The sequence below is a fragment of the Podarcis vaucheri genome, assembly GCF_965113315.1.
Source record: "Podarcis vaucheri genome assembly, chromosome: 13".
Lineage (NCBI taxonomy): Eukaryota > Metazoa > Chordata > Lepidosauria > Squamata > Lacertidae > Podarcis > Podarcis vaucheri.
Window position 1 is genome coordinate 44,014,278 of NC_138751.1, and position 27,160 is coordinate 44,041,437.

Here is a 27,160-nt window from a genome sequence, read left to right on the forward strand (position 1 = left end):
TCAAAAGAGCTGAAGATTCACAGGACAATTGTAGCAAGACAATCCCTGTAATTCCTTAACAAGAAGCCAGGATGCTTGAAAACACTATGGTGTGCACTTGGCCACAGAAGCCTCCCTCCCATACCCCCCCCCCAATTTTGTCCACACTACATCCTTCAGCGAAAGATATTCCGGGTGGGAATTGAAGTTCACTAACCCAAACAATGAGCTCCTTTCGCGTCCAGCAGGGTTTCACATCCCTGACCCGCAACGTTCAAGAGAGGCAACCATGGACATTCTGAATCCTACATTGACAGTTTTATTGCTAGTCGTTTCTCTCCCTCCCTCCCATATCTTCACTGTCTCTAGTCTTGGCACTGCCCAGCAACACCGTCGTCCCCACAGCGATGGGACCTGCCCCTTTGCGTGGCAGCTGCTCCTTCATTCAACCAGGCTCCTTGCTCCGCTGGGAAGGTCTAGCTCTCGGGGAAGATGTAGCTGTATTGGCTAAGGATTTGCTCCACAATCTGGTTCTGGAAAACCATGTACATAGTCATGTTCCCTTCTTCGGCCTCTGGCTTCAGCAACGTTGGCCCAAAGACAATCGCGACGCTCTGCATGGACATGCGGTTCTCCTCCCGGAACTCTATAACCCTGCGGGGAAGAGAGGAAGGATTCCGTGAAAGGGGAAGCTACAGATCTGCAGCTACAGATGTATCTCATCTGGGCATCCTCGCTTGGTGGTGGCGTCTTACTGTAGTTCACCTTCATCTGCACTGTAAAGCAGTATCACGGCGCTTTAAAAAGTCATGGATTCACCCAAAGAATCCTGGGAACTGTATTTTGTTACGGGTTCTGACAGTCACTAGGAGACCCCTGGTCCCTCCAGGGGTGATTTAGCAAATAATCCCTCTTTCTTGGGAACTTTGGGAATTGTAGCTCTATGAGGAGAATTGGAGGTTCTCCTCTCAGCACCCTGAACAAACAACAGTTCCCAGGATTATTTGGGGGGTTTAAAGTGGTATAGTAAAGGTAAAGGTAAAGGGACCTCTGACCATTACGTCCAGTCGTGACCGACTCTGGGGTTGCGGCACTCATCTCGCTTTATTGGCCGAGGGAGCCGGCGTACAGCTTCCGGGTCATGTGGCCAGCATGACCAAGCTGCTTCTGACGAACCAGAGCAGCGCACGGAAACGCCATTTACCTTCCCGCCAGAGCGGTACCTATTTATCTACTTGTACTTTAACGTGCTTTTGAACTGCTAGGTTGGCAGGAGCAGGGACCGAGCAATGGGAGCTCACCCCGTCGTGGGGATTCAAACCGCCGACCTTCTGATCGGCAAGTCCTCGGCTCTGTGGTTTAACCCACAGCACCACCCGCGTCCCATGTGGTATAAGGGAGCTTTAAATGTCTAGTGCGGATGTGGTCCAAGTGTCTTCTAACACGGGTTAAAAGACACTTGCTACCATGTGCAAATCCCTCTTCCATCCACCATACGATATCGTCAAATACTAATGCTTTCCAACAGTGAAAAAAACGAAAGAATCACCCACAGAACGTTGACCATCAATTCAAAACAGTGCAGCTAAAAGAAAATTCCTCTATAAACAACCCAGGGAAAACGTCTGAAAGGTGGAGTAAAAAATATAATAAATAAGTTTGGGTTGTCTGGGGGTGTGGACAGGGTTAGAGTCCTGTTTACAGACAGGAGCCTAGGGACAGGAGAGTCAGCATGCTGGCGACAGGTGTGGAGAGGAGATGCAAAAGGCTGGGCGACAGCAAGACAAAGATTGAATGGGAGGATTGTGGAATGGGAGGATAACCTCAACACAGGGACTCGAAGGGCTGGGCTTCAGAATTCGCACTCAACACCCTTACGCCAGCCCAGAGAATCGGGAGATGCAGCTGCTCACCTGCAGAGATGCTGGAAAAGTACCCTCATGGTATTGTGGTTAGCAGGAGGTAGAGAATTCACCAGCTCCCGTAAGCGGTAGCTGCGCTTCGAGGGCTCTGTAATTTCTGCAATGCCAAACAGAGGAAGAGATTTCACTCAGTGCATCCCCGCCCCCTATAGAGATACAGTGATACCTCTAGTTACATACTTCACTTCCTGAGAGAAGTGAAGCTACAGGGAACCAGGCAGAGGGCCTTCTCAGTGGTGGCACTCGCCCTGTGGAACACCCACCCATCAGATGTGAAGGAAATAAACAACTATCTGACTTTTAGAAGACATCTGAAGGCAGCCATGTTTAAGTAAATTTTTAATGTTTGATGTTTTATTGTATTTTTAATACGGGTACCTCGGGTTACATACGCTTCAGGTTACATACGCTTCAGGTTACAAACTCCACTAACCCAGAAATAGTACCTCGGGTTAAGAACTTTGCTTCAGGATGAGAACAAAATCGTGCTCCGACGGCGCAGCAGCAGCAGGAGGCCCCATTAGCTAAAGTGGTGCTTCAGCTTAAGAACAGTTTCAGGTTAAGAACGGACCCCCGGAACGAATTAAGTACTTAACCCGAGGTACCACTGTACAAATAAATGTAGAAGCCTGCACTGCTGCTATAGTCCTCCCTCCAACTTCCCTGCCACCCAATAATGGGACCGCTGCAAAGCGGCATGGGAATGGTAACTGCAACCTTTTGGAGACATTGGAAGTGTGCATCTCAGGGCTCAATCTTGATATTGCAACTTGCAGCTGGAAGTGGGCAAAAACCAGCAGTGCATCTACTAGTTCCTCTCCTTTCACTGCAGTGTCTAGTATGGGAAATACCTGACATGACATACCATCGTGCCAAGCATTTCTTCGCCGCGCTGCAGCAGTCAAAATATGGAGCAGGGCAAGTCTGTGCGTACGATACCACATCAGACATCTCCCTCACTAGATGTTGGGAAGTGAGGTGAGGAACGATGACAAAGCACACATGGCTGCTGTTCTTCAGCAGCCGGCATTTATCACAACACCTAGCTGTGTGTCAGACGGACCAGCTCTCTGTTTCTACAAAAGTCATGTTATCTCCTGCTTGGATTACTGCAATGCGCTCTACGTGGGCTACCTTCGAAGGTGACCCAGAAACTACAACTGATCCAGAATGCGGCAGCTAGACTGGTGAGTGGGAGCGGCCACCGAGACCATATAACACCAGTCTTGAAAGACCTACATTGGTTCCCAGTACATTTCTGAGCACAATTCAAAGTGTTGGTGCTGACCTTTAAAGCCTTTAAAGGCCTCGGCTCGGTATACCTGAAGGAGTGCCTCCACCCCCATCGTTCAGCCGGGACACTGAGCTCCAGCTCTGAGGTCATTCTGGCAGTTCCCTCCCTGCGAGAAGTGAAGCTTCAGGGAAGCAGGCAGAGGGCCTTCTCGGTGGTGGCACTCTCCCTGTGGAACGCCCTCCCATCAGATGTGAAGGAAATAAACAACTATCTGACTTTTAGAAGACATCTGAAGGCAGCCGTTTAGGGAAGTTTTTAATGTTTGATGTTTTATTGTATTTTGAATACTGTACAGTGGTACCTCGGGTTACATACGCTTCAGGTTACAGACTCCGCTAACCCAGAAATAGTGCCTCAGGTTAAGAACTTTGCTTCAGGATGAGAACAGAAATTGTGCTCCAGCGGCGCAGCAGCAGCAGCAGCGGGAGACCCCCATTAGCTAAAGTGGTGCTTCAGGTTAAGAACAGTTTCAGGTTAAGAACGGACCTCTGGAACGAATTAAGTACTTAACTTGAGGGACACTATATTCTGTTGGGAGCTTCTCAGAGTGGCTGGGGAGGCCTGGCCAGATGGGCAGGGTATAAGTAATACAATTATTATTATTATTGGCTCAGAAGGATGCTATGTTTTGTGGGCAGGAATTGAGGCAGAGGAGGCTAGCTGATAGTGATCTCATCCCAAACAGGGCTTTCTGAGGTCCAAGCTACATGATGTATTACTATGCTCTTTAATACAGGGTTGTTGTTTTTAATTCACAAATTTCTGGAGTGTGGTTGTGTGGAATCCTGAGACTCTATCATGGAGGGTAGGCTTTAACCTTTTATTGCGTGTTGTGATCCCAAATCCAGGCCAGCCCTCCCAATTAAAAATTGCAATGAAAAAAGTACTCTCATAAAAACTTGTTTCCCTTATGCAAATTGCAGTCACGGCCTCCCCAAACTGGACTGGGACCATAGCAGGGGGGGAAAGGCTTAAGGTGCCTCCTCTGCACACTAGGGTCCTGATCTGGATCTGGCCCTCCTGCACTGACAAATTTGTGCAAAAGCAAACCTGTGCTTAAGGCACAGATTCTTAGCCAAGGTATCGTCCTGTTTAGCTCCGAATGAGACTCCCCCTGAGGCTTGAAGTGAGGAGATTTCACACCTCCCATACCCAAGAATCTCCTGATGATCTCCTGATGGTTTCTGCTGACTCTCCAGAGAGTAGGAGGCGTGTCCTGCCTATCTACTTATTCTGCCCAGCAACATATCTCTCTGTGTGTGTGAGAGAGAGTCAGTCAGTCAGTGTATCGGAGAAAGTGAGAGTGTTGGAGATCCTAGAGATAAGATTGCTGCTAAGTGCAGCTGCAGACTCTCAGTGTAGCATTGATTTATGCTTAGAATATTCAGCTCTGTATATAGTTTTGTATCATAGTTGTAGTTACAGAATAAAAGGAAGATATTCTACAGAGCTGCCCTCCGAGTGGTTTATACTCTGCAAGACTCTGCAAAACTCTGCTGCGCAACGACTGTATTATTGAGACAGTGAATCCGGTGCTCTCAGCTCTAAGCTGTGAGTCTACAGCATCGTGACCTGTTCCTGCGAGAACGGAGGTCTCTGGCGGTGCTTCCCAGCTCGCCCAGCCCAGTCGGGGTTGAAGCACATGAGTCCAGTTGGTGCACTGGCTCTAGGGCGATGCTGACACAAAGGCCTCAAGAGAAGCAGGCCTCTAAGAAGAAGAAGGAGGCGTAATCTGAGTTCTCTTCCTGCTCTTGTCTTTTCGAAAGCACTGACTAAACAGAAGACCACTCTCACAGATGCACCTTTAAGTAATACTGCAAGGACCAAAAGATGCTCTGATGCTTGCACTCAGCTTCCCCCTCCCCAAAGCAACGTCTCTTACTGATGGCTGCAATGAATCTGTCAAAATGGCTGAAGGGGAAGAGCGGCTCCGGCAACTCGCGGAAGAAAAGCTTGAGGGCCCCCGTGATGACGTGGACATCGTCCCAACGGCCGTCGTCGAGATCCAAGCGCTCATCTGCAAAAGCGACGGCAGGGAAACGGGTTAAGCAAGTATCCTAGGGCTGCTGAATAAGGAGCCAATATTACTCTTGTCCAGAATGTTTGGGCCTGACCGCAGCACATCAAGAGCCACGCCTGCACCAATCTAAAATACGAGGATGAATGAGGATCCCCTTCGGTCACAACACAGAGCGGCTGTGAAAGGAGTCCAGCTTCAGTCCCACCACTTGGGCAACTCTGATTGGCTGTGAACATGGGAGAGCAGCAGGTCTAGAAACAACTCTATGATTTTATCATAGAATCATAGAATTGCAGAGCTTTTGACAACTAAGATGTATATATTTTAGGACCCGCCTTATTTCGGGTATTGTAAATTGTTTTAAGCTGTTTTAAACCCTGGGGCCTTAGGATAAAAGGACGACAACAACAACAACAACAACAGTTACTCGTTCATTTTTTTCTATCACAGTACGATTGTGTGTGGGGATCTTGCTTTTATTATGAATTTTGTGCTTTTATGCTGTGAATTGCCCTCAGATCTTTGCATGTAGAGCAGTATACAAATGCAATTAATAAGGTAAAAGGTAAAGGAGCCCTAGATGGTTAAGTCCAGTCAAAGGCGCCTCTGGGGTTGCGGTGCTCATCTCGCTTTTGGGCTGAGGGAGCTGGTGTTTGTCCACAGACAGCTTTCTGGATCATGTGGCCAGCATGACTAAACCACTTCTGGCGCAACGGAACACCGTGATGGAAACCAGAGTGCACGGAAACGCCGTTTGCCTTCCTGCCACAGTGGTACCTATTGATCTACTTGCACTGGCATGCTAGGTTGACAGGAGCTGGAAGAGAGCAATGGGAGCTTAACCCATTGCAGGGATTCGAACCACCGACCTTCTAATTGGCAAGCCCAAGAGATTCAGTGGTTTAGAATAACAATACTAATAATCCACATAAATATTCAACCAAGACCCTTTCTAGAGTGCGCTCTCTCTCTCTCCACACACACACACACACACCACACACACACCACACACACACACACACACACACACACACACACACACAATGCTAGAGATTGAACTTAGCACCTTCTGCACACAAGGGGAACATTTGTCCCCTGCCAAGCTGAATCTATGGAGTCCCTTACCATGGTCCACCTTGTAGCGCAGTTTCTGTATCGTCGCCAGATTCCCACTTATCCGGTAGAGTCCATCGATATCCAAACCTGCGGGAGGAGAAATTACAGCTCTTATACTAAAGGCCCACGAGACCAAAAAATTGCCATGAACAATAAGTCTGAGCCTGAGAAGGTATCATGCAAATTACGGGTATTTGCATGCATCTCTCTTCCTTTGCACAATATTTTTTGCTTCAGTGGGAAGCTCCTTTCCAAGATGTCACCGGGCCCACATGTTTTGACACTTATCTTGACTGCCACAAGGATTAGGTTAGTGGTGGCTTGTGTCCTTTTAGGACTGGTGGGGAGAATAGAAGGGAGCACAAACAGTAGGTGGAGCTGCAGGCAATGATATGCAGAGTGAACTCTGTTCAAGTCCTGTCGGCCATCTAAATCTCTGCTGAGTTCTTCAAGGGCAGGGGTCCCCAAACTAAGGCCTGCGGGCCGGATAAGGCCCGAGGGACTCATTTTTCCAGCCCGCGGTGACCCCTGCTGCCCGCCCACGCTTACCGGCACCGCACTGTGTGGCTGCCCACTTCTGGGTTGGAGGAGCAACGGAAATAGCTTGTGCGCATGCGCAAGCGTTATTTGCACATGTGCAAGTGTTATTTGCGCATGCGCAGGTGTTATTTCCGGTGCACATCCGGGTCGGAGGCCCGTGCACATGCACACAAGCTATTCTTGGTGCTTCTTTGACCCAGAAGTGCACCGGAAATAGCATGTGCGCACGCGTATGGGCACGCACTTCCCCGCCCTCCGGCTTGCCGCGCGATCGATGCTGGCGACACTGGCCCGAGGCGCAGTAAGTTTGCTGACCCCTGCTCAAGGGCAACACTGAGACTAAGGTGGAGGAAGCCAATAAGTAATGTTACCATCAGTCCAGAGGGGTAAGCAAGAAGGGCAGGCAGTTGGGGGGTAGCTGAAGGCAGACTAAGATTGGTGGCACCGTGCCCCATGGGCCTCAACAGAGCAGCCTTCACTGGATTAGTAGGAAGAAGAGGAAGAGGAAGAGGAAGAGGAAGAGGAAGAAGAAGAAGAAGAAGAAGAAGAAGAAGAAGAAACTCTCAAGACTTCCCACGACTCAGCAAAACCAGATAATATGAATGGCACAAAACAGAAGAAGTTTTGCTGAAGTTGTACAATGCGTGCAAGCCACAAAACTGGGGGTAGTGGGCACATAATTTCAATTTATTTGGGGGCATAGAACTGTGTACCTCTCTTCTCCACAGTGCAGATGCACTGCCTCACAAACTGAGGCACAGTACTCTTCTCACGGTCGCACAAAACTTGCAGAGGGCATCCAAACACCTGATCTGGATTAAAGAAGCAAACAACCCCACGAGAAATCAGGTTAGAAACACGATCCAAAATATCCTTTCTATTTATATCTCATTGCCATCCTTGAAACTTGTGGCAAAAGTAAGACAGCTATAAACAAATCAAAGCCTTCTTAACTTACACGCAGGCTGGGGACACGCTATACATTAATGGCACATGGTTTCCCCCAAAGAATGCTGGAAACTGTAGCTCTGTGAAGGGCAAACTACGGTTCTCAGGACTCTCTGAGGCAAGCAATGTGTTTCAAATGTGTTCTAAATGTATGGCGTGTACACTACCTCAATTAAACAGCTGCTATACAAAGGCTGAAACCTCTGTAAATTGGCCTTGGCTGATCAGCGTAGTCGCAAAGCCATTTATTTTTTTTTAATGGACTCTTAGATCTTCCAAGAATATACCTTTGATGTAGCCTCGTTCCCGCAGGGACTGAAGGGTTGGCCGTCTCTGAAGAAACCTCAGGAGTTTGTTGCGAACTTTGCTGGAATCGCTGTCCGAGTTGAGAGACGTGGATGAATGCCAGGAGGCTGCAGAGGGGAGAATTTGGCATTTTAGTACAGGAGGAGATTTATTTTCTGCTGAAGGCTGAGCCTGCCCACATGCTTCAGAGAAGAGGTACAAGAGAAAATGCAAGCTTCTCTTCTAAGACAGTTCCAAGGGCCTGTTCACACATGGCAGAGCCGTAGCTAGGTGGATCTTGCGCCCCCTGGCAGAACCATCCAGATTGCGCCCCCTAAAGTAAAGGGACCCCTGACCATTAGGTCCAGTTGTGACCGACTCTGGGGTTGCGGCGCTCATCTCGCTTTATTGGTCGAGGGAGCCAGCGTACAGCTTCTGGGTCATGTGGCCAGCATGACTAAGCCGCTTCTGGCAAACCAGAGCAGTGCACGGAAACGCTGTGTACCTTCCCGCCGGAGCGGTACCTATTTATCTACTTGCACTTTGACGTGCTTTCGAACTGCTAGGTTGGCAGGAGCAGGGACCGAGCAACGGGAGCTCACCCCGTCACGGGGATTCAAACCGCCAACCTTCTGATCGGCTCTGTGGTTTAACCCACAGCGCCACCCGCATCCCTAGTCACCAACAAATCAGCTCTTCTTTTTGCCTCTCCTCCAACCCCCCCCCTCCAACCATTCAATTCACCCTCTATTTAAAACCTTTACTTATGAGGCAATAATCAATATTTTTATTTATGGACGTATTTTTAAGCTGGTTTTGCACGCGCCCCTCGCCTGTGCCCCTGGAGGAGGCCCACGTCACCACCCCCTAGCAGCGGCCCTGCACACATGACCCTCAAAGTGCTATTTGCCTTGTCCAGAATCTTTGAGGCCGGTGTGTGATTTCTGTTACAGTGGTGCCTCGCAAGACGAAAAGAATCCATTCTGTGATTCTCTTCGTCTAGCGGTTTTTTTTGTCTTGCGAAGCAAGCCCATTGAAGGATTAGCGGATTAGCACTATTAGCGGCTTTTAGAGGCTTTTAGAGGCTTATCTGCTGATCAGATCAGCTGATAAGCGGCTTAGCGCTATTAGTGGCTTTTAGCGGCTTATCTGCTGATCTGATAAGCGGCTTAGCGGCTTAGAAAAAGGGGAGGGAGGGGGAAAAAACCAGCAGGAGCTCGCAAGACATTGTCGTCTTGCAAAGCAAGCCCATAGGAGATTCGTTTTGCGAAGCACCTCCAAAACGGAAAACTCTTTCGTCTAGCGAGTTTTCCGTCTTGCGAGGCATTCGTCTTGCGGGGCACCACTGTATCTAGAATGAATATCCAGGCTGTGCTCAGGTGAGGAGCAAGCAAAGGGAAAGGGTGGTGACAGAGACCCTAGGCTGAAAGGTCCCTCCCAACAGGCACAAGACAAACTTCCAAGTACAGTGGTACCTCGGGTTAAGAACTTAATTTGTTCTGGAGCTCCGTTCTTAACCTTAAATTGTTCTTAACCGGAGGTGCCACTTTAGCTAATGGGGCCTCGTTCCGAAGGTCCGTACTTAAACTGAAACTGTTCTTAACCTGAAGCACCACTTTAGCTAATGGGGCCTCCCACTGCTGCCGCCGCACGATTTCTGTTCTCATCCTGAGGCAAAGTTCTTAACCCGAGGTACTATTTCTGGGTTAGTGGAGTCTGTAACCTGAAGCATCTGTAACCCGAGGTACCACTGTAACAGACGTGCAAAAACAAGCTCCTGCACCACTGGGGGTGTATAATGTATAATGCCTTGAGCTGCTGTTTTTTTGGGGGGGGGATGTGCTAAAGAAATGCAAGAAAGCAAAGTGGCTGTCCAACGAGGCCTTACAAATAGCGGGGGAGAGAAGGCAAGCAAAATGCGAGGGAGATAGTGAAAGATACAGGAAATTGAATGCAGATTTCCAAAGAACAGCAAGGAGAGACAAGAAGGCCTTCTTAAACGAGCAATGCAAAGAAATAGAGGAAAGCAACAGAATGGGAAGAACCAGAGATCTGTTCAAGAAAATCGGAAATATGAAAGGAACATTTCGTACAAAGATTACCATAATAAAGGACAAAAGTGGTAAAGATCTAACTGAAGCAGAAGACATCAAGAAGAGGTGGCAAGAATACACAGAGGAATTATACCAGAAAGATATGGATGTCTCGTACACCCCAGGTAGTGTGGTTGCTGACCTTGAGCCAGACATCCTGGAGAGTGAAGTCAAATGGGCCTTAGAAAGCACTGCAAATAACAAGGCCAGTGGAAGTGATGGTATTCCAGCTGAACTATTTAAAATTTTAAAAGATGATGCTGTTAAGGTGCTACACTCAATATGCCAGCAAGTTTGGAAAACTCGGCAGTGGCCAGAGGATTGGAGAAGATCAGTCTACATCCCACTCCCAAAGAAAGGCAGTGCCAAAGAATGCTCCAACTACCGCACAATTTCACTCATTTCACATGCTAGCAAGGTTATGCTTAAAATTCTACAAGGAAGGCTCAAGCAGTATGTGGACCGAGAACTCCCAGAAGTGCAAGCTGGATTTAGAAGAGGCAGAGGAACCAGAGACCAAATTGCAAACATGCGCTGAATTATGGAGAAATCTAGAGAGTTCCAGAAAGACATCTACTTCTGCTTCATTGACTATGCAAAAGCCTTTGACTGTGTCGACCACAGCAAACTATGGCAAGTTCTTAAAGAAATGGGAGTGCCTGATCACCTCATCTGTCTCCTGCGAAATCTCTATGTGGGACAAGAAGCTACAGTTAGAACTGGATATGGAACAACTGATTGGTTCCAAATTGGGAAAGGAGTACGGCAAGGCTGTATATTGTCTCCCTGCTTATTTAACTTATATGCAGAATTCATCATGCGAAAGGCTGGGCTGGATGAATCCCAAGCCGGAATTAAGATTGCCGGAGGAAATATCAACAACCTCAGATATGCAGATGACACAACCTTGATGGCAGAAAGTGAAGAGGAATTAAAGAACCTTTTAATGAGGGTGAAAGAGGAGAGCGCAAAATATGGTCTGAAGCTCAACATCAAAAAAACGAAGATCATGGCCACTGGGCCCATCACCTCCTGGCAAATAGATGGGGAAGAAATGGAGGCAGTGAGAGATTTTACTTTCTTGGGCTCCATGATCAGTGCAGATGGTGACAGCAGTCACGAAATTAAAAGACGCCTGCTCCTTGGGAGAAAGGCGATGGCAAGCCTAGACAACATCTTAAAAAGCAGAGACATCACCTTGCCAACAAAGGTCCGTATAGTAAAAGCCATGGTTTTCCCAGTAGTGATGTATGGAAGTGAGAGCTGGACCATAAAGAAGGCTGATCGCCGAAGAATTGATGCTTTTGAATTATGGTGGAGGAGACTCTTGAGAGTCCCATGGACTGCAAGAAGATCAAACCTCTCCATTCTGAAGGAAATCAGCCCTGAGTGCTCACTGGAAGGACAGATCGTGAAGCTGAGGCTCCAATACTTTGGCCACCTCATGAGAAGAGAGGACTCCCTGGAAAAGACCCTGATGTTGGGAAAGATGGAGGGCACAAGGAGAAGGGGACGACAGAGAATGAGATGGTTGGATGGTGTTCTTGAAGCTACTAGCATGAGTTTGATCAAACTGCGGGAGGCAGTGGAAGACAGGAGTGCCTGGCATGCTCTGGTCCATGGGGTCACGAAGAGTCGGACACGACTAAACGACTAAACAACAACAACAAGTGCTATCAATGTAAATTAATAATAATAATAATAATAATAATAGTAATGTAATAGACAAATATAAACTGTTTGAACTATTTGTCAAGGAAAATTCCGTTCCAAAAATGCATTTCTGTGTTTGAAACCAAAAATTTGCACTGAGTATTAACACTGACCTGGGCTTTTCTTCTCACCCTCTTTCTCTCTATTGCTTCCTAGCTGTTCCTTTGATTTCAAATCTGATGAATTCTCCTCATTGTCTTCTGGAGGGAAATCTGTAGGCTGAAAGAAATACAAGGGTCACCTTTGTCGGTACCTCTGAAGAGAACACGACATTTTACGGTGTGTTTGCAGCTGCTTGAATTCCCCATTTCATTTGCATTGTCCACACCGCTCTCAACGCTTGTCCCCTGCAAAATATGGGGGTTGCCTGATATGGGGATCATCCAGTAAACCGGGGGGAAATTGGGCTCCAAAGCACTCCAATCAGGGTCACAGACATTTGTTTCAGCGTTTTGGAGCAGGTGGATCCATAGCCACTTTCTGCAACTCTCCGTTCCACAGCTACTACAGTAGTACCTTGGGTTAAGTACTTAATTTGTTCCGGAGGTCCGTTCTTAACCTGAAACTGTTCTTAACCTGAAGCACCACTTTAGCTAATGAGACCTCCTGCTGTCGCCGCGCCGCAGGAGCGTGATTTCTGTTTTTATCCTGAAGCAAAGTTCTTAACCTGAAGCAATATGTCTGGGTTAGCGGAGTCTGTAACCTGAAGCATATGTAACCTGAAGCGTATGTAACCCGAGGCCCACTGTACTTCCTGAATGCCTTCATTTCTCCTCCAGCCATGCTCCTGACTATTTCATCCACATTCCTAAACTATTCAGTTACTCCTTTGATCCCTCACATTTGCACAAAACCAGAAAACCGCAGAGGCAGCCAGTTCCACCCAACATTGGGGGTCCCCCATCAACACATGTTGCACGGCCCGCCACTGCTGTGAGGCTCACCGCTACTGCAAGGCCCGACAAGGCCTGTTGCCACAAGATTTGGCCCCTCAATATATACTGTATATATTTTTGTGGGGCTCAGTCTTGTCCAAACAGACTTTTTTGGGGGTGGGGGGACTAAAGACACTGCCGTCCTATAGAGTCTATGCAAGCAAACCATATTAAATACAGTGGTACCTCGGGTTAAGAACTTAATTCATTCGAGAGGTCTGTTCTTAACCTGAAACTGTTCTTAACCCGAGGTACCCCTTTAGCTAATGGGGCCTCACGCCGCCGCCACGTGATTTCTGTTCTCATCCTGAAGCAAAGTTCTTAACCTGAGGTTAAAAGGTAAAGGTAAAGATACCCCTGCCCGTATGGGCCAGTCGTGTCCGACTCTGGGGTTGCGTGCTCATCTCGCTCTAAAGGCCGTGAGCCGGCGCCGTCTGAAGACACTTCCGGGTCACGTGGCCAGTGTGACAAAGCTGCAGCTGGCGAGCCAGCACCTGCGCAGCACACGGAAACGCCATTTACCTTCTCGCTATAAAGCTGTCCCTATTTATCTACTTGCACTTAAGAGTGCTTTCGAACTGCTAGGTGGGCAGGAGCTGGGACCGAACGAAAGGAGCTCACCCCGCTGCGGGGATTCGAACCGCCGACCATACGATCGGCAAGTCCTAGGCGCTGAGGTTTTACCCACAGCGCCACCCGCATCCCCTATTTCTGGGTTAGCGGAGTCTGTAACCTGAAGCGTCTGTAACCTGAAGCATCTGTAACCCGAGGTACCACTGTACAGTGGTACCTCCAGTTGTGAATGGGATCTGTTCCGGAGCTCTGGTCAGATCCCGAGAAATTCGCAACCGGAGGTGTCACTTCTGCGCAGGTATGTGGCGCAATTTAGCGCTTCTACACGTGGTGCGATTTAGCACTTTTGCAGCGAAACCTGGAAAAATACTTCCGGGTTTGCCGCGTTCACATCCTGAAAGATATGCAACCAGAATGTGCTTATCCAGAGGTACCACTGTAATCCATGTGGTTTGCTTGTGCAGTTTTCTCATTTTCTGCGAATCTGAGGGAACAAAATGAGGGAGATGTACCTGATATTGCACAGCTATCTGTGCAGAGCCTCTGCTGGTACTTAAGCAGTACGGTGGTACCTCGGGTTAAGTACAGTGGTACCTTGGATTACATACACTTCAGGTTACATATGCTTCAGGTTACAGACTCTGCTAACCCAGAAAAAGTGCTTCAGGTTAAGAACTTTGCTTCAGGATAAGAACAGAAATCGTGCTCCGGCGGCGCGGCAGCAGCAGGAGGCCCCATTAGCTAAAGTGGTGCTTCAGGTTAAGAACAGTTTCAGTTTAAGTACGGACCTTCGGAACGAATTAAGTACTTAACCCGAGGTACCACTGTACTTAATTCGTTCCAGAGGTCCGTTCTTAACCTGAAACTGTTCTTAACCTGAAGCACCACTTTAGCTAATGGGGCCTCCTGCTGCTGCTGCGTCACTGCCACACGATTTCTGTTCTCATCCTGAAGCAAAGTTCTTAACCTGAAGCACTATTTCTGGGTTAGCGGAGTCTGTAACCTGAAACGTATGTAATCTGAAGCGTATGTAACCCGTGGTACCACTGTATAATAGAACACCTACTGGCATGAATGGAAAAGACCAAAGTTGCTCCTCATACAAATTTAAATAGGTGCAAGTGTGGACCACTCTGATCTATGCTCAAATGTGGACAACTCCTAAATGTATCTGGGTGTGTACAGGTCTTCTCAAGGATGCCATTTTCCTCCCATTCCTCTGGCTAGCAGAAGAAAATATCTCCCATGAATTGGCTGCCAATTGATGGAAGCTTCCAGACTGAATTCTTGTGAAAACGAAACAATAAAGAAATGGTAAAGGTCTTCAAATAACACAGGATACGCAAACTAGGGGTGCTCAGGGATTTCATTACGTCCACATTCCTAAGTGAACTAATCTAATTGCCCTTACTGGATAAACACGTAGTTAGCAACATCGTTATTATATTGACACACGTTTTATGTTTAAAATGTGTACCCAACATGCAAATTTTTGTAGGTTGCTTTTAAAAAATAAAATTGCAGGATGATGCAGAAACAGGAAGGAAATGACTTATGAATAAACAAACCAGAAGCGGACTGAGCTTTCCTTCCCCAACGCACAAACTAGTTTTTAAAAAATTACACAGTATTTTTAATAACACATAGAAGCCAATCAAGACAGAAAATCAAATGGCAAAAAATAAAACAGAATACGTAATAAACTAATTATTTAATGCCCCTTAATTAGCAACATGGGGTGGAAATTTTCTACAATGGAAACTTTCCAGTGTGCATCCTCTCTCTTTAAATGTAGTTTTATTGAAGACTATTCAATGAAATTTGTTTCCATTTTCCAAATATGTGTTTCACAAAATTAATTAGCAATACAACACATGAATACAATACCAACGAAACTGGGCAATTTCAAAGTTGTAAATCAAGCCTTAAGAAAATAAAATGTAAGAGAATTGTGTGCCACTGAGGTGTCATGTCTTAAGTATTCACAAAAATAAGAATAATTTCCAAGTAAAGCTTTGAAGTTGCTTGAATGGAACACTCAAACACCACATTAATGCTGCAACCTTTAACACACTTGAATTTAAGTGAGATCTGAGTCAGCAGGCTTAGGTTTGCAACGTGATTATTTGAACTTCATTAGGAAAGAAGATTCAAAATATTGGGCCATTGGAATAACTTCTGAGATTTTCATACAGCATGAAATTCTAACATGGCCATTAAAGAACTAAACTAAACAGAAAAGTCAAATAAACATACTAAATCAGATCCAAATGGCGTTGGGGGTGTGTATGTGGAATCCATGTAATTTCCTGATTTAATTTTTTTTCCAGGGGAAAAACTGCAACACAGCCTTTCATATTACACACAATCAGATACCTGAGGCAGTGCACCTCTGTGTCACATTCAGGCCAACCTTGTTTACACTTGATGCACAGAACTGGGGGCGAGGGGGGGCGGTTTACAACATTTGTTTTCCCCCTTGATGAACATAAGGCCTACTTCTCCCCCCAGGCTCTATGCTTCCCTCTTCCTGGAAGTCCTTGCTAACCCCTTAAGTTATGTCTGCCATAAAAACATCTGACAGGAACCCAACTGAGGTTTCTTACATTCGGGGCTGGCCTAAGACATTTTGTCACCTGAGGCAGACTGCAAAATGGCACCCCACTCCTTGACAGGAGAGAAGGGGTGAAGGAAGGGAAAAGAGGGGTGGGAAGAAAGATTGACATTGGGATCTGCTGTCCCTGTGGATTCTTCCGCCTGAGGCAGTCGCCTCACCTTGCCACATGGGTGGGCCAGCCCTGCCTGTGATAAAAACATGGGACAAGCCCCACTCTCACCAGTTTACTGATGCTGTCAGCAATTGCCTTCTGCCATGTGCTGATGATGCACTCTGAATCATGCCGGATCAGGTACTCAGATCCCTCCCGTGTCTTCAGCTGGAACAGAGGAACCATGTGATTGTGACATCCAGACAGAAGATGCTCACCACAACCCCAAGAACTCAGCAAAATGCGCCCCAGATTCAGTACAATTCTCACGGGTTTCTCATTGAGGACGTTCCTGTACAGTATTTCAAAATTTCTGAAAGGTGAACTGTGCCAGATCTCAGAGCCAAACCGCAAAGCCTGCCCTCTAGCCCAGCAACTCTGCCATATAATGCACAAATTGGAGAAGGGTGGGGTTAAGGGACTACTGAAACCCTTTTGACATCACAGGGGGGGACCACCACTTGAAACCAGGTTGCCATGTACAAATATGGACTCCTGACACTAATCTTTGCCTTTTGTAACCGACGCAGCGCAAGACACATTGCATGGCAACCATAATTTTCATTTTAAAGAAGTGGCCTGTATTTAGGAAATGACAAGATTCACTTTTGATAAGTCTAGTCTTCATAGAGGAAGATGCTTGGAAGATGGAGTGTTGTGGTTTTGTGGCCAAAACTCATCTGTACCATCAGCATTAAGACTGCCTTAAAAGTCTGTCTGTTTTTAAAAATGTGTGTTCCCTTTTATCCAGTGAAGATAAGTTTGCTGAATTGATATTTGCAGGAATAGCCACATTCAGGCATGTGTAACAGACAGATTGCCTGGTGAGGAGCAGCACAGGCCTGTGTTGCTTCCTCCTCCATGCATTTTGCCATCATCTGTTGCTACGGAAACAGAAGCAGAGATGGGGACCACCATCCTTTACCTCCAAGACGTTCTTTTTGCTCGACTTGTCTTTTGCAGCCCAAGAAAGTGTTGCTCCACTAAGATCCACAGTGTGCTCAGGGCTGCTCAACACGGAGGGATGTTTCTGAGGGTGAAGGTAGGAAACAGAAGCAGCAGGGAAGTCCACATTTTATGACTGCTTGCAACTACAGAGAAAACAAAAATCCCACCCACTTACCCATCAAATTATACCCAGCAGAGAAATTATGGAGCTTTCCAGACACCCTTTTTATTGTGCATTTACGATGGTTTGTGCTCATGATGCTATTGGGGCAGTCACACAGCTGAATTTCCAACCAGTGCATATTGTGTAACTTCCTTCTGAAACCCTGCAACTTTTTATATACCACAAAGATTGGGCAGGAGGAGATGCCCTGCTTTTCTTGTGCTATAGTCCCTCTGGACAACAATAACATGCAAGCATTGACTTGGCTAAGTACCACAGAACAAACTAGATCATCCTGGAGGGGTTCTAAAAGATCACTGGCTCTCAGTACGTTTCCAAGCACAATGCAAAGTGTTTGTGTTGACCTTTAAAACTCTAAACGTCTTTGGCCCTGTATACCTGAAGGAGTGTCTCCACCCCCATTGTTAAGCTGGACTCTGGGCTCCAGCTCCAAGAACCTTCTGGCAGTTCCTTCACTGCGAGATGTGAAGCTACAGAGAACCAGGCAGAGGGTCTTCTCGGTAGTGGCACCCACACCCACGCTAGGCGTTCACACTGGGTCACAGATCAACAGCGGAGCATCTGCTTTTGTCTTGTGTGTAGTTATCTAAATCTTTTCATGTTGTAAGTTGCCTTTTATTATTATTTTAATGTATTTTATTTATGATTTTCAATTTTACACATTTCAATAATTTTATATTCATTTTAACATATCATAACTTGCCAGAGTGGTGCATGCTCTGGTTATCTCCCGCTTGGACTACTGCAATGCGCTCTACCTGGGGCTACCTTTGAAGGTGACCCGGAAACTGCAACTAATCCCAAATGTAGCAGCTAGACTGGTGACTAGGAGTGGCCGCTGAGACCACATAACACCAGTCCTGAAAGAACGACACTAGCTCCCAGTATGTTTCCAAGCACAATTCAAACTGTTGGTTCTGACCTTTAAAGCCCTAAACGGCCTCAACCCACTAGACCTGAAGGAGCGTCTCCATCCTCATCATTCAGCCCAGACACTGAGGTCCAGCTCCAAGGGCCTTCTGGCAGTTCCCTCCCTGCGAGAAGTGAGGTTGCAGGGAACCAGGCAGAGGGCCTTCTCGGTAGTGGCACCCACACCCTGTGGAACGCCCTCCCATCAGATGTCAAGGAAATAAACAAATATCTAACTTTTAGAAGACATCAGAAGATGTATAGGGGAGTTTTTAATGCTGGATGTTTTATTATGGTTTGGTATAAGTTGGAAGCTGCCCAGAGTGGCTCGGGCAACCCAGTCAGATGGGAGGGGTATAAATAATAAGACAGCAGGCAGCTGGGAGAAGGCTGAGGTTTGGTGGAGCAGCCTCCACTGTCTGCCTTTCAACTGGAGCAGCAAGCCAGGGCTGAGGACTCACCACACTGCTAGACGTGGAGTGTTTTGAGTCCTTGAAAAAAGTCAAGACACCACCTTCTAGGACTGTCCATGAAGAACTCCAATTCTTCCTAAGAGGGGAGAAAGGGAAGGAAGAGAAGGAAACCTCATTCACAGAGCAGTGCTAACTGAGCAGTGTGAAATGGAGGAGAGGAACTCTGTCTGCCTCAAGGGAAAAGGTTCTCCTACCCTCAGTTATCCTGATTCCCTTCCACCCGCCCCTCGCTCCGCATTTCTGTCACCAACTTTGGCATTAGGGAGAGTTCACACATGCAATTGTTACAACATCCAGGTCTCATGCCATGCACCTCTCCGCAAGTTCAGGGCCTCTGATGAAGAGTCAGCAAAGGCAGAAGGTGGGACTTCTCAACTGAGGGAACCAGGCCATGGCATTTGGTCGAAGGAAGAGATGGAGACAGAACCAGGAAGCCAAGCTGAGGTCAGTTCCAAGGAAGCAGTCCAAGCAGGGCAGAAAGGAGGAGACAGAAGGGCTGGGGAGGAGGAAGAGACAGAGGGCCAGCAAAGTTCAAGGAGAAATGTGGGAAGAAGACAAGATGGTGAACCAGAGCTGCTGAACACAAGGAAAGGCTTTGCTGCACGGCCAAAAGTCCTTTCCACCCTAGGGCCTTTTGGAACTGCCCTTCTGCAATCAGCTGGAAACGGAATTAAAGCACTGCTGTTTTGTGCAGCGCTGTTTATCCCACAACAATCCTGCAATGAAATCCCACTGTTTACACAAAAGAAGTCACTCCCTGGCGTGAAAGAAACTAGGCTGCCTCTGATTCAAGATGGGGCCTACAAGCTTCCGTTGCTTAAAAAAAAATTTGCATTAAAAACTTTTTTTTCAAAACCAAACACACCTTCTCAATTAAGGACACATCTTTAACGTCCGCTTTAAAAAAGGAGGTTTTCAAACAGCTTGGATCCAGGATACTTGGGGGTTTGATTGACCCCATACCAACCTGCCCCAAACCCCAAGATCAGAAAGGAGATGCACACAAACAAATCATTCTTACCTCTGGCGTTTGCCTTTATCAGCAGTCTTTGTCCGAAAGAGCATCCCAGCCTTTTCAAGCGTTTTTAACTGAGCGGAGGGGAGGAAAAGGCTGTAGTTTAAATCTGTCCTAGCTGTTGGGGAGATCCCGTAACATTATTCACCCCCTTTCCCATTCCTAATCCCATTCCTAATGCTGAGGAAAATCTGTGTACACACCATACCTTTGAAACACACCCCGCAAGAATATAAAACAGCCGCCTGGGGAATGCCCTTAGGCCACATCCAATATTTAAAGCAGTGTTTCCCAACCTTTTTTGGGCAAAGGCACACTTGTTTCATGAAAAAAATCTCGAGGCACACCACCATGTGTGCCTATGTGGGGCACGTTACAGCCCCGTGACGTCAGCGCGCAGCGTCACGCCGGGAGGGACGCACGAAAGTGTAAGTTTCAATTTTTTCCCTCCTCCTTGCCTTCCTTCTGTGCCAACCGCCAAAAAGCCAAGAATCGCGGGACCGCCGGCGGAGGGGGGGAGGGCGAGCGGAGGCAGCGGCGAGCCCCGTTCCTCCCCATCCGCCCCATTCCGTGCAAGGAGCGCGAACAGGTGTGAGAAGGGGGTCAAACCTGCGGGCCGGCGCCGGGGAACCTCCAAGCTTTGGGGGTGGGGGGGGGGAGGAGGAAGCAAAGCGAGGCAGGAAGGAGAGCGCGGCTTGGCTGGGTGAGCTTTGGCAGGGGCAGGGAATGAGAGCCGCGAGGCGGGCGCTGCGGACGGAGGCGCTGCCCGCCGAGCTCGCAAGCAGCCAGGCCGCCCAACTCGCCCGCCTCCCTCCGGGGACGGCGCCCCAATCGAAAATTTGACTTTAAAAAAAAAAAAAATCTTTTGAATTTTTTAATTTTTCCCACGGCACACCAGGCAACATCTCGCGGCACACTAGTGTGCCGCGGAACAGTGGTTGAAAAACACTGATTTAAAGGACTATATATTAAATTTAAATGTACCAGTATGTTTGCAGATGTGGTCTTACATGCGATGCCCAGTCTCCCAGTTACCAATCAAGAGAAAACAGAAGAGAAATGGAAGAAGTGGGAATTGTGGCCACAAGAGTTATCAGCTGACTCTTTATGGAGCGGAAGGAAATTGGGTCCTCAGCTCACCACCCTATAGTATCTTATTCATTTCTCTCCCCCACCCTAATCTTTTCACAGATGAACCTTGTAGTTCAAAATGCAGGAAGGATCAGGAAACCCATATATATCCCTTCCTCAATGGGATATGAATTCCCACTTCAGATTTTCCTCCACCAGTCCAAGACAATTGAGGGTTTTCCTTACTTGTTCCTCCTTTGGCCCAGAGAAGGGTACCCAGTTTCCAAAAGGGCTGCTGTCCAGGCTGGACCCACTGCTGGTACTGTGGTGATGGTGGCCGGATGCAGCGACCTGGAAGATATCCTTTTATTAGCAGGAGCAACACAAAACAGGAGCATGTTACAAGCTGCTGCTCAGCCCACAGCGCCCTTGAAGCCCTGCCCAAATATTCCTGTGTTTGTGTTGATATTAAAGGTAAAGGTAAAGGGACCCCTGATCGTTAGGTCCAGTCGTGGCCGACTCTGGGGATGCGGTGCTCATCTCGCTTTATTGGCCGAGGGAGCCGGCGTACAGCTTCCAGCTCATGTGGCCAGCATGACTAAGCTGCTTCTGGCGAACCAGAGCAGCGCACCGAAACACTGTTTACCTTCCCACCACAGCGGTACCTATTTATCTACTTGCACTTTGATGTGCTTTCGAACTGCTAGGTTGGCAGGAGCAGGGACCGAGCAACGGGAGCTCACCCTGTCGCGGGGATTCGAACCACTGACCTTCTGATCTGCAAGCCCTAGGTTCTGTGGTTTAGCCCACAGCGCCACCCGCGTTCCATCCCTATCTTTAAGTCTGAACAAAATGCTTGTTTAACCTGGAGGTAGGCTGTCTGAATTGTGCATTGCTTTGTAACGATTTGTTGGGTCTGACCGACTCTGGGGCTGCAGTGCTCATCTTGCTTTATTGTCTGAGAGAGCCGGCGTTTGTCTGCAGACAGCTTCCGGGTCATGTGGCCAGCATGACTAAGCCGCTTCTGGCAAACCAGAGCAGCGCACGGAAATGCTGTTTACCTTCCCCTATTTATCTACTTGCACTTTGACGTGCTTTCGAACTGCTAGGTTGGCAGGAGCAGGGACCGAGCAACGGGAGCTCACCCCATTGTGGGGATTCGAACCGCCGACCTTCTGATCGGCAAGTCCTAGGCTCTGTGGTTTAACCCACAGCACCATCCGTGTCCCTGTGTTGATATTACCACAGAAGAAAAGCCTTGCCATCAGCTAGTCCATACCATTTAATAAGGGCTACCAGAAACAGAAAACAGAGGAAAAACTGAATTTTGACTTGTGCTTTTTTATTTAAAAAAACTTTCTTCAAAGCTTAATCCCCAAATCAGAAGAAGAATCTTCAGCTTGAATTTCTGCCCCCAAAGCAGCTTTTAAAACAGGCTCAGGATCTTGCCAGCTTTAAAAAAGGCGGCATTTGTTATTTTCACAGGGTTGCTGGTTTCATTGACCACTTACGATAATGTTTTGTATAACATGATCACTTGCTATAACTTTCAGTGATGATCATCTGACATTTCCTTAATGAGCATCAAAGGCCTCAAGCGGCTTTTTTCAATGACCCATGACAACTAGTGGCTATAACAACAGGCCAGCCAAGAGGACACACTTTCTGGTTAAAATGGGGAATAACCTCCAGCCTTCTTCAGTTTGTAGCAGAGGGGACAGAAACCCAGAAGATTTAAGGGTGTTACAAGGTAGCTGGCAAACAGGTCTGAGATTTTACAGCTGAGTGGCCAAAGTAACCTTTGGTGGAATAAGATTACGCTTATTTCCATTTGGGAATGCTTATCTCCTCTTCTGTGCTTAGTGACTCTGCGCACGCTCTTTCCCCTCAAAGAATTCTGGGTACTGTAGTTCCCCCTCCTGGAGTGACAATTCCCAGCAACCCTGAACGAACGACAGCATGGCAAACCGTGGCAAATGGAGCATGGTTACCCCAGTGCACAGACCCACAGGCTTTCCGAGCCCCCCCTTACCGGGTTGGAGGCATACTGGTCACCATCAAACACCAGTCCTTCCTGGTTGCCATAGGACGGCCAGCCTTGGTACGCAGAGGGAACGCAGAGTCCGTCCAGCGGCTGGTAGGAGCCAACCGGAGAATAATCTTCTTCAGGGTAGGGCTCAAGTTCATCGGGAGAAAGGTTGGGGTAGTCAGTTTCTGGAGTTGGCGGCTAAAAGAGGTTTCAGACAAGAGGTCAGCACACAGCATGTTGTCAAACAATAATTCAGGGGTTCTTAAATCTCCTTAGAGAATCTTCCCCCAGAAGAAAAAGGTAAAGGGACCCCTGACCATTAGTTCCAGTCGTGGCCGACTCTGGGGTTGAGGCGCTCATCTCGCTTTATTGGCCGAGGGAGCTGGTGTACAGCTTCCGGGTCATGTGGCCAGCATGACTAAGCCGCTTCTGGCGAACCAGAGCAGCGCACGGAAACGTCGTTTACCTTCCCGCCAGAGTGGTACCTATTTATCTACTTGCACTTTGATGTGCTTTCGAACTGCTAGGTTGGCAGGAGCAGGAACCGAGCAACGGGAGCTCACCCCATCGCGGGGATTCGAACCGCCGACCTTCTGGTAGGCAAGCCCTAGGCTCTGTGGTTTAACCCACAGCGCCACCCGCGTCCCTCTTCCCCCAAGAAGATAGGGAGGGAGCAAAGAGCTACAAACCAAAAAGGCAGCAGGCATTTCTGACTGTGCTTCCCAAGGCTTATAAAATACAGAGGCCTTCTCCTGATCGATAGGGTGGGCACCTGCTAATCTATAGCAGGGGCAGGGAACCTTTGGCCCATAGGTCTAACTGGACCTGGCATGGGTTCCAATTTGACTCTGCCGACCTGTGGGGCAGGTGGGGACCTGTGGCTGCCAGCGCGCAACCAGGTACTTTAATGGGCACTCCTGATTCTGCAATGGTAAGGGAGGGTTTGCTGCCTGTCCCCCACCCATCTGCTGAGAGGTTGCTAGGTTCAGTTTTGCTGCCCACTGGGAACCTCGGAGGCAGCTGACCCTCGCAAGAGATTGGATCCTGAATTTAGAGCCAATAAGGAAGCTGGTTCTGGAGGAAGAACTGTGAGGGGAGAGACTTCATCAGGCAAGGCCGTCTCGCCCCACCCTCCAGTCTCTACTTCTCAATTTGTATTGTATTATTTTACGCACTGTGGCTTGCCATCTGTTTTATTGATTGCAGTTTAGAAATTACTGTATTTTTCGCTCTATAACACGCACCAGGCCATAACATGCACATAGTTTTTAGAGGAGGAAAACAAGAAAAAAAATATTCTAAACGAAATAGTGGATATACGATTTTTGTGGTTCATGCTGTGGCCACAGACATGTGATCTGACAGTGAGTTTGGAGTAGCCCAATGCAAAAATCCTGAGGGTCCATGTGGATCCATGCTTTGTAACCACGGAGGAGGGAAGGAAGGGGAACCATGGATCCTCTGCTCACGACTGCAGCAGATCCCCCCACCATCCGTAGGCATTCGCTCCATAACACGCACAGACATTTCCCCTTACTTTCTAGGAGGAAAAAAGTGAGTGTTATGGTGCAAAAAATACGGTATTTATTGTAATTGTTAAGAGGCCCGGGGGCCAGATGCGGCCCAATCGCCTTCTCAATCTGGCCCACCGATGGTTCAGGAATCCAGGGGCTGCAGGAATTAAGAGAAGCATTGGCTGGCTTCACGGTTTCCCCCACATTGCGATTTTCGCATAACACACACACACACTCTCTCTCTCTCTCTCTCTCTCTCACACACACACACACACACAAACACGATTCGCAATATGCTGCAATATGAAACCAATATTGTGATGTGGACTTGAAACCGGTTTTAGATGATAATATTGAAATATCACCCAGCCCTGCCACCACCTGCCCTATACAAAGCAGATCCTATGTACTCACAGATCAAAGTACATGATCCGGACCAAAATACAAGACAAACCAGGACCTACTTCCTGGAATAGGAAGCACCCAACTGGCAGCTTAAAGGCAAGGTGGATAAAAATCACTGATTTTAAAAAAAATAAAATTAAAATAACAGATTTTTAAATTTAAATCAGATTTTTTTTTAATTTAAATTGGATTTTTAAAATAAAATGCCTTTGGAGGAAAAATCTTTCTAAAGATAGTTTTCTATTTAAGTTACACTATAGTCCAAAGGCTATTCATCAGGAAATAAAGATTTGTTTTAATTTTTCCTGTGTGCTAAAACTCAGTCTAAGTTTTTTTTTAAATTGTTTAACCACATCAGTTAACAAACATGGATACATCTGCTGTAATGTTGTTTTAATTCAATAAATTGTTTAAATTGTTATAAAGGAAATGATTATTTTTCTCCTTCCAATAAAGCATAGTAGAAAAGTTGTCCAAATATAAACAGTTAACATATTAAACATCACAATAATTTCATAATTATCTATGCATTTCTAATAGTATAACCAAATGAGTAATTTCTGATATAACTGTAAAAACTACTCAGAAATTTTACTATTCCAAAAATGAAACCTTCATCTGGTTGTAAATATTAAGATTATACCGGCAAGAATGAGTCTTTCTGTAGAAAAAATGATTTAAATCAAGTCTTACTGACTAGTGATTTAAATTGTGATTTGAATCAAATCAAATCCACCCTGCTTACAGGCTCAATCCACACACAGCCTCAACATCAGGGATAAATTATTCGGACCCTGGTGACCCTCTTCGCCACATGGCCCTGGAGGAAAAATTCTTACTTACTCCTAACATGGAAAATCAGGCCATATGTGTTCAACACTCATCAACCAGTCTTTCCACAGGCAGTTTCCTGGGCCATAACTTTCTATCCACCAACGTCTCATCCAGGGCCGGATTTAGGTTTGATGAGGCCCTAAGCTACTGAAGGTAATGGGGCCCGTTATATGTCCAGCTGTCCTTTGTCAACAACAAACTGTTGCCGTTTTTTGTGTTGGATTTAAGCTATAGGGTAATTTATGGACCTAATAGGTATCTAAAGCCATTTGCACATAACAAAATATGTATTTTATCAGAGTAATTGTTGAACTGAAATATACTTAAGAAGTATATTGGGGGGGGGGCTCCAAAAGAGTGGGACCCTAAGCTATAGCTTGTTTAGCTTATACCAGGGGTCAGCAAACTTTTTCAGCGGGGGGCTGGTCCACTGTCCCTCAGACCTTGTGGGGGGCCGGACTGTATTTTGGAGGGGGGGAAAGAACGAATTCCTATGCCCCACAAATGACCCAGAGATGCATTTTCAATAAACGGACACATTCTACTCATGTAAAAACACGCTGATTCCCAGACCGTCCACGGGCCGGACTGAGAAGGCGATTGGGCCGGATCCGGCCCCCAGGGCTTAGTTTGCCTACCCATGGCTTATACAGTACATAAATCTGGCACTGGTCTCATCCCTGGACGTAGATTATCCTCAGTCCTCACTACATGAACTAGACTTCAGTGGGCTATCTACTGCATCAGAACATAACTGTCAACTTACAGATTTGAAAATAAGGGACCAGCAGCCTTGAAAATAAGGGATCAGCAGCCAAAATAAGGGGTCAACAATTACTTTGATAAAATACATATTTTGTTGCGTGCAAATGGCTTTAGATACCTATTAGCTCCATAAATTACCATACAGCATATATTCAACACAAAAAGGCAACAATTTGTTGTTGACAAAGGACAGCTGGACATAGAAAGGGCCCCATTACCTTCAGTATCTTATTTAAGGGACATCATCAATAAGGGACAGCAGCGGGACATGGCGCTGGGATAAGGGACTGTCCCGCCAAATAAGGGACGCTTGACAGCTATGCATCAGAATTTGCCCCCCACCCCAAGACCCAGTAGACCCCTCCCCGACATTTACCCTCCGTTCCACAGGGCTGTAGGGCACAAACGCAGGCTGCATCTCTGGATAATTGAGGGTTTCGTCCATTCGGGGTGCGTCCCACGACGTCTCGCCCGTCGATGTGTTGTAGAAGAACACCTGCCCGCTGGCCTCGTCTACATATTGGTCCCACTCGGCAGGTGTGGCAGGGCTGAGGGCCAGCAAGGGAGAGCAAGAAGGAGGGGGACTCCCGCCGCTGGCAGGACTGTCAAAGGGAGGCTCCCAGGTCGTCTGGCCGGTGGCCGAGTTGTAATAGAACAAGCGGCCACTTTCTGCGTCCGTGTGGGTCTCCCAGCTGGCCGGGGGGCTGATGAGGTGGGGCTGGGGTATGGATTCAGTTTTGCTCGCAGCGGAGGGACTCTGTTCCAACCGGAGCTCCTGGAGATTCACATACACAGGATCTTCAACCACCTCCTTGCTTGGTTGAGGC

The 27,160-nt window shown here is 47.3% G+C and overlaps 1 protein-coding gene across 5 annotated transcripts in view; it reads right to left on the bottom strand.

Moving 5' to 3' along the window:
* Positions 1 to 275: 275 nt before the first annotated feature.
* Positions 276 to 27,160, bottom strand: part of ARHGAP27 (Rho GTPase activating protein 27) — a 76,153-nt gene continuing 49,268 nt past the window's right edge. For all 5 annotated transcript variants that reach the window (XM_082194787.1, XM_082194786.1, XM_082194785.1 and 2 more), the window contains 14 exons: positions 26,710 to 27,159; positions 22,819 to 23,013; positions 21,033 to 21,137; positions 19,722 to 19,789; positions 18,689 to 18,776; positions 17,112 to 17,216; positions 16,256 to 16,354; positions 12,024 to 12,129; positions 8,107 to 8,232; positions 7,585 to 7,683; positions 6,341 to 6,418; positions 5,078 to 5,212; positions 1,893 to 1,998; positions 276 to 633 (listed from right to left, as the gene is read on the bottom strand). In XM_082194787.1, coding sequence (XP_082050913.1) covers positions 456 to 633; positions 1,893 to 1,998; positions 5,078 to 5,212; positions 6,341 to 6,418; positions 7,585 to 7,683; positions 8,107 to 8,232; positions 12,024 to 12,129; positions 16,256 to 16,354; positions 17,112 to 17,216; positions 18,689 to 18,776; positions 19,722 to 19,789; positions 21,033 to 21,137; positions 22,819 to 23,013; positions 26,710 to 27,159 — 1,938 coding nt within the window. In that variant the 3' untranslated portion in view covers positions 276 to 455. The remainder of the gene's footprint in view (positions 634 to 1,892; positions 1,999 to 5,077; positions 5,213 to 6,340; positions 6,419 to 7,584; positions 7,684 to 8,106; positions 8,233 to 12,023; positions 12,130 to 16,255; positions 16,355 to 17,111; positions 17,217 to 18,688; positions 18,777 to 19,721; positions 19,790 to 21,032; positions 21,138 to 22,818; positions 23,014 to 26,709; position 27,160) is intronic.